The sequence below is a fragment of the Triticum dicoccoides genome, chromosome 7B, assembly GCF_002162155.2.
Source record: "Triticum dicoccoides isolate Atlit2015 ecotype Zavitan chromosome 7B, WEW_v2.0, whole genome shotgun sequence".
NCBI lineage: Eukaryota > Viridiplantae > Streptophyta > Magnoliopsida > Poales > Poaceae > Triticum > Triticum dicoccoides.
Genome location: NC_041393.1, coordinates 110,227,031 through 110,234,118, shown reverse-complemented (window position 1 = coordinate 110,234,118; position 7,088 = coordinate 110,227,031). Strand labels below are relative to the sequence as shown.

Below are 7,088 nucleotides of genomic sequence, written 5' to 3'. Positions count from 1 at the left end.
GATTTCTCCGGAGCCACCTCCCACCTCCAGCCGCCAAACCGGTACAACTCCGACGACAAAGGCCGCCGAAAGCAGGACCATCGGAGGCAGCCCTGGTTGAAGTAGACGGAAGCCTTCAGATCTGGATCGGGCGCCGCCAATGCGATTCCCGATCCAGCGTCCGATCTACGCCGCCGAAGACCGAACGCGCCCGCGCCGCGCCTTGCGCGCCCTCGCCACGCCATCCCGAACACGGCAACCCTCGCCGGTGCGCGCACCCGCGCGAGCGCCGCGCCGAGTCCCCGCCCGAACGAACGGCCCGCGCCGCCCCTGCTCGAGCTGGAGGAGGGAAGGGCCCCGCCGCCGCCGAGCCGCGCGGGCTTCGCCCGGCAACGTCCGCCGGCGGCGGCGAGGGAAGGAGGGGCCGGAGGGGCCTGCGCTGGCGGCGGCTAGGGTTCGCTCCCGGGCCGCCCGCGGGAGCGACCTGGGGAGCCGAGACGGGAACATATACCATGATCGGGTGGTACAAACATGTAAATATTACTGGACTAAATGGTATAATCATGATCATGTAAGATGCAACAAAAATAACCATCGGTGTATTCATGAATCAGCCCAGGCATAGTCTTCTCTGAATGGACAAAAGATGTAGTGGCATTAAGGCCCAGACGTCTTTCAATCATGTAAGACATTATATTCGACGGCGTTGGGAGATAGTAGAGGGTGGTCACCGCAACAATGAAGGGAGACAACGAGAAAGATTCTAGTGCTACCACCACTTTGGAGCATTGCTCGAATCTAAATCACGATAACATGTATAAAAGGTTGTAAAGCATAATTTGTTAAAAGGGAAAAAGTGTGTTGACAAGAGGTTTATACCAATGTAAATTTGATCTACACATGGAGAAACAAGAAACAACGAAGACATCACTATGAATAATGTCCGACATGTTGTCTTTTGTGCTTTTATGTTGTGTAACACTATTCCCAGCCGGATCTTTGTGGCTTTTCTGTGTGTAGATTAATTTTACATTTAACTTCTTGTAGTATTATAAAACTATATCTCATGTCGACAAACATTACTGTTTTTATATCTTTACACCTTCCTAGTGGTATATCATGTAGCCTTCTTCCCCCCTTCCAAATATAAACCATATTTATTTTAATAGTCAAATGCTTCCCTCCTCCTCCAAAAATAAAAGAGTCCACGGTGCTTCAAAAATAAATATGAGGAGGGAAGCATTTGACTATTAACCGAAATACAAACTACCCCGCCAAAAAAAATCTAGATTACAAACTAAACAAAATATGAAATATATTCCGTGATGAGTCTAGCGACAATAATTTGGCGGTGTAGATATTTTTCTCTCTATATGCTTGATCAAACATACTAGGTAAATTGAACTTTAAGAAGAAGAAAACACTGGTGCGCTTTTATGTTTTTTTTTTTTGCGAGGCACTCGAATCCAGCAGCGGAAGTGTAGAAAAGGCGGAGAAGAGTGGTGGCGTCCGAGAGCGAAAATGTGCTTTTCATACTGACAGCGGGGAGGAGGAGGAGGAGGACGAAGACGGTTGATGCTACCAGAGAAAGAGTGGCAAAGGGACAGCAACTCAGAAGCAGAATCCAGCAAAAGCAGCTTCAGACGGGCCTCCGTTTCCTCCTGCTGCCAGCTCCGTGTGAAAAACCGGAAAGGTTCCATTCACAAAATGGCATCGGAGCCATAAATTCGGAGAGAGAAATGCCTGAGGCCGAGGGCCGCGGGCCCCACGCCCATGAAGTCAGAATCGCATCACTGACGAGGAGGAAGAGCGGAGCGGAGCGGGGAGGGAAAAGTATCCCCCGCAGATTCCGATGGACGGCCCAGATCCCCCGATTCCCTCCCACCCCGCCGCCCCTCTTTAACTACCCCCACACAGAGCCTCCCTCCTCCTCCCTCCTTCGCCACTCGCCATCCCCCACTCCCTCTCCCCCTCTCCGACTCCGTCCGTCCGGCCGGTGGAACCTAGGCGAGGGGCGATGACGACGCTGGGGAAGAGGCACCGGAACAGCAGCTCGATGCGGCGGACCACGAGCATGTCGGCCTTCGCGGTGCCGCCGGAGGAGGAGGCGGGGCGCCAGCCCACGCGGGCGGCCAGGGGCGCCTCGGCGGCGCCGGCGCAGACGGAGTGGGGCGCCGCCTCGGCCGCCTTCCAGAGGCGCCACTCGGGGGACTTCAACGCCGCCGTGGAGACGGCCGCCTTCCTCAAGGCCTGCGGCCTCTGCTGCCGCCGCCTCGGCCCCGGCCGCGACACCTTCATATACATGTAAGCCTTGAGCCCTGCCGTGGTTGGTTTTTCCTCCGACACCTTCATATACATGTAAGCCTTCCAAAGCTCGGCCTTGAACTTGCCGTGGTTTGTTTTTCGGCGGACTTTGTTCGTCTCCCGTAGAATCTTTGCATGATAGCCGCTGCTCTCGGACGTAGAGATCGATCGAACTTTTATCGGATTTGTTTGTCTATGGGATTCGAGGTTGATGGTTTGATCCTGCGCTTCTTGTTCCGGCCCTGTTTTTGGTGAAATCATTTTGTGAGTTGGGGCTTTAATTTGGTTGATGAAACGAACACTGGCTTGATCTGATGGCCTCCTGTTTTTGGCAGAAAACCAATCAAATGCAATGAAAGAACCGATTGGTTTTAGTTTTTGCATTTCTCCCCACTTTTGGAGGGGGAAAGGGAATCAGTTTGTGTGATGACAAGAACACTCAAAAACAATAAGTTGTTTCCCTTTCATCCAGCTGTGCACTATGTAACAACCTCTCACCTCTGCATCATTCATAGGATGTGGAGTGGGTCTCCTAACTCCAATAATACCACTCACAGGCTACAGATCTGCATTTCTTGTCCTCGCAGACAGATTGCTGATTAATTGATGGAACATGCCATCTACAACCAATGATCACTGAGCTTGATATTTCTTGTTGCATCGTGCAGGGGTGAGGTGGCCTTCTGCAGCCTCGAATGCAGGCAGCAGCAGATGAACCTGGACGAGCTCAAGGAAAAGAAATGCTTCCCGGCGACCGGCAGCGGCGGCTCCGACGGCACCAGCGGCACCGTGGCCGCCGCCTAGCATCGACGGAGCGAAAGAACAGAAAATCGTTGGCACCCTCTACTAGGGAACCAAACCCGTTAATTAGTTTCTGTCAGCATATGTGCATGATATATATCCTATATGTCGTGTTATTGTGTATATTGCTGGCTCAGGTTGTGAGCCAGGATTAATGGAAGGGGATGTAGAGATTGGAATTGGGACTAGGTGAAAGCTTGCAAGTGGCTTCGGCGCACCTGTTCTCAGGTGTGCCGAGCAGAACGGGGGGATATTTTTTATCCTGGTGCAGAATTAGGTCATGAGATTTGGAGCTAGTACTGTTATTTTTTTCCAAATGAATCAAGAACTTAAGCTCTCCAAGTTGTCTGAAAGTCTGTCCCCTTGTTGAACTTCCAAAATGTTGTTTGTGTTCTGTAGAATCTTGACAGAGTAGATATTTCGACAAAGCCTTTCTTTTAAATCACTCCAGCAGGAGTTTCACCATTAACCTTGTCGACTGATTGATCGATCGACCGCTCATCCATCACATGGTGCCCCAGCATTCTTTGCAATGTTATAAAGAGGTTGTATGTGCAGCATGACACTGACATGTGGGACGATGCTGCTAACCGTTTTTATCATTGACCTTGACTAAGCCACATGCTCTGCAAATTATTTGGCACTTGGTTGTAATTGGATCAAGATCTGCCCATTGATCTGTCCTGCATCTGCCTGCATGAAGCAACAACATGTTAGTAGAATCTCACAGGTAGTACTACTACCTACTAGTGGCTTACTAAATCTGGCGGTGCTTGATCAGAGCCCAGCTGCTAAATCCAGATGGGATCCCAATTTGCAGGTTTTGGTAAACAAACCCTGAGACAGCCGCTCGATTAAACTATACTGCTACTGCAGCACAGTCACTTGGGCATAGTGCAACATTTGCAGGATCTGATGAAAACGTATCCAGCAGAGGAGATCTCACCGCCGTCTGAGTAATACGAGAGCCTCCCGTGGTTAGTTCAATGTAGTGCAAAGCAAGTTGCTTGCTTGCGCGATGGTGGAGCGCAAAGCAACAAAATGGCCCCTCCTTTAAAATTGGAGAAATCCATCGCTGTCCCGTGAATATTGTTAGAGCGGCGGATGCTTCCAAACCGTGCTGCAGTGGTGATGACGCCGACGGCGATCGACAGTGAATGAAAACGAAGCACCCAACGCAGGTGAAGGAAACAAACTAGGTGCGGTCACGGTGCTTCTCTTTTCAGTGGATACGTACGACTCCTACATCGTAAACAAAAGTCTCTCTAGGACACATCTAGATGTACCTTAGTTTGTACGAATCTCTGTGTATAATCAATGACATCGATTTAAATGTGAAATGTTAGGGCACATCTAGATGTGCTTTATCAAAACTGAAAAATAAAACAAAATGTAAGGGCACACTTTGCTGATTTCTCTTCCGTTTATCTCACCAATCGGTACTCGAATGAAGATTGATGCTTCCCGGCAATCGGCGCGCGAATGGACGGTGGGAGCGGCATGGGACCGGGATGTAAAGGAACCGGGGCATCGCCGGCACCGGGTTGCTTCCTCTCCGCCAAGGATACGGGGACGTCGTCGTCAGTCACCACGGTATTGGTGCGGAGCGCCGCTGCCCGTTCACTCCAATGTCACCACACAGGCCTTCGCGTTCACGTCACAATCCTACCCCCTCTGTTCGAAATTACTCGTCCAAGAAATGAATGTATCTAGATGTATTTTAGTTGTAGATACATTTTTTTATTCATTTTTGTGACAAGTAATTCCGAACCAAGAGAGTAGCAGAAACGGCGGATCCACTTCACCAACCCGGCTGTCCAATCTCCGGCGATTCCTTGGACGTGGCGCGTGCGGAGATCGGGCGGGATGCAAGTCGCGACGAATCCCCCGGCGGCGCGAGGTGCGCTGCAGCTCAGCGGTCACTTTTGGTTCGGAGGGGTGTCCGGCTGCCTGTGGTGGCGAGTGCGCGCCTCCGAGTCGGGGGTCACAGTTCACATGGACATGGCTTGTCAAATGGCCGACCTGCTGAGCAGAGGCGCATATGCAGTGCAGCCGTGAGCCGACTGTTCCGCGAGGCGACAAAAGGAGGAAAGGAGAGGCTCACCGTCGCCGGTGGCTGCAGCGCACCGCTTGTACTGTTGCCGGCACAGTGCGCCTGCTCGTCGTGACATGCATGTAAAACACAGACGGTGCATAGATGACCCGAAAGCACGGCGCTGTCGTCTGCCATCGAGCCATGGCGCTCCTTCGTCCGGTCGGTCGACTGATCGACGGCGCTTGGTCGGTACTACTACTACTACTAATACCTGCCAGCCCGTTTTGGTACAGCTCTCTGCCGCTTCTGTGCAGCGATCGAGATGTCGTCGTCGGACGTGTAGATGCCATCGAACGCATCGGCACCGCGGGGAAAAAAACTTCCAACGTTTGCTCTCCTTGTCACGACGGTCTATTACCTCAACATCGGAGTACTTTGATTGGGCGCCGTAGAGCAAATGAATGGCTGGGCCGATCGTTGGGGCCTCTCGCACTCGAGAGCAACGTCAAATTTACGAAATCTAATACGATCAGTCAAGTGAGCATTTTATCAACTACAACTAGTACAAAGTCCTGATGCTCTCTACTACTACAAGGGCAAAACGAATAGATTGTACCATGTCCTGAACCAATCACATGAGCTAGTGGTGATCGGTGGTCTAGCAACTACTAATACTACAATACCACATGGAGACATGGAGTAGTATAGTATGCCGCGCTAGAACGATTAATCAGTAGTAATACTTCTACAACTACATTAGCTTTGCCTTTGCTTTAGAACCTGTTCAATCGGCCAGGTTAATTAGTTATGCTGGAGTAGAGTTAGAGTAGGGCACTTTTGGACTTTGCAGATCGTCAGTGCTAATGCTAATATGCTTAATGGAGGCATGGAGCAGATGCGAGAAAGCAGATGATTCGAGCAAGTTGAATGGTGTACCTTGCGCGCGAGCCTTTGATCGATCCATGCTACTCTCCCTCTTTCTCTCTGGCGAATTGCATAAAATACAGCATTGTTTCCTATGACGGCACCGGGACACCAATCGGGGCGCGAAACGTACGTGATCACGCCATGACACCGCACTACGCCAGGGCATGCTCGCCTCTCAGTTTCCGGGCCCTTTCTAGCCATGGTAGCGCCGTGCCACGAACAGAGAGACGCACACCTCGTAAGCCGCGGCCACTTGAATTAGATTAGTCCTAAGTATCTATCTCAAGTACGTGCACTTTGGTTAAATTAGCTTAAGCGTCCATCAACTTTGGTGGCTCACCGCTGGGGTGCTTGTGGTTGGTCTCATGCATGTGGTTTTCGATCGGGGGGAGCGCGCGCTCGTGTGCCCCTCGTCCCCTGGGGCTGGGCACCACACTGGCGGGGCGTCACCGGCTGCCGTGGATGGGGAGGCCGCTCCCTTTTATATTGTTCGCGTGCGTGTCACCGATGTGGCGGGGCAGGTGGCTGGCTGGCTGCGCCGAGACAAGCTGGCGCGTGCATCTTGTCTAGTGTCGCTCTAGTAGTTTTCTGCCGTCTAGGACAGCATGTCAACATTTTGCTGACTGCCGGGGTTGTTTCTGGATCTTATTAAAAAAATGGTTGATTCTGGAGTAGTATTAGTTTTACTTATTATTTACTTTAAACCTGTCCAAACTTAATACAGTATAATACAAGATTTTTGCCAGCTTCATCCATTAATAGTCAACAATTTTTTGGTTACAGTTTAACTCTCTCTGGCGTCCGGGTTTTTTAGAGCATCTCCAGCCGTTGGCCCCCCTGGTTGCTCGAAAAATCGCTGCCTGTGGGCGAACCGGCGCTAAAAATCGGCCTCGGGGCGATCTGGTTCCCAACCGAGGGCCCCAGGGTCGGCCCCACACGGTTGTTTTTAAAATTTTTGAACCTAAAAGTCGGCGAACGGGACAAATATTCGGCGAAACATTTATATTATCTCGATGAATTGAAATAGTTTTTTTTACATAGA

The 7,088-nt window shown here is 51.0% G+C and overlaps 1 protein-coding gene across 1 annotated transcript; it reads left to right on the top strand.

Annotated features, from left to right (window-relative positions):
• The first annotated feature begins 1,899 nt into the window (after nucleotides 1-1,899).
• LOC119340525 (FCS-Like Zinc finger 6-like) lies at nucleotides 1,900-3,437 on the top strand. Its single transcript, XM_037612447.1, has 2 exons — nucleotides 1,900-2,283; nucleotides 2,952-3,437. The coding sequence occupies exons 1-2, from the start codon at nucleotides 1,997-1,999 to the stop codon at nucleotides 3,085-3,087; spliced, it is 423 nt and encodes a 140-aa protein (XP_037468344.1). The 5' UTR covers nucleotides 1,900-1,996; the 3' UTR covers nucleotides 3,088-3,437.
• The last annotated feature ends 3,651 nt before the right edge of the window (nucleotides 3,438-7,088 follow it).

Excerpts from the sequence above, each read along its gene's own strand:
- LOC119340525 (XM_037612447.1), top strand. The coding sequence starts at position 1,997 with ATGACGACGCTGGGGAAGAGGCACCGGAACAGCAGCTCGATGCGGCGG. Across the intron at positions 2,284-2,951 it reads CGCGACACCTTCATATACAT|GGGTGAGGTGGCCTTCTGCA; the intron begins GTAAGCCTTGAG and ends TGCATCGTGCAG.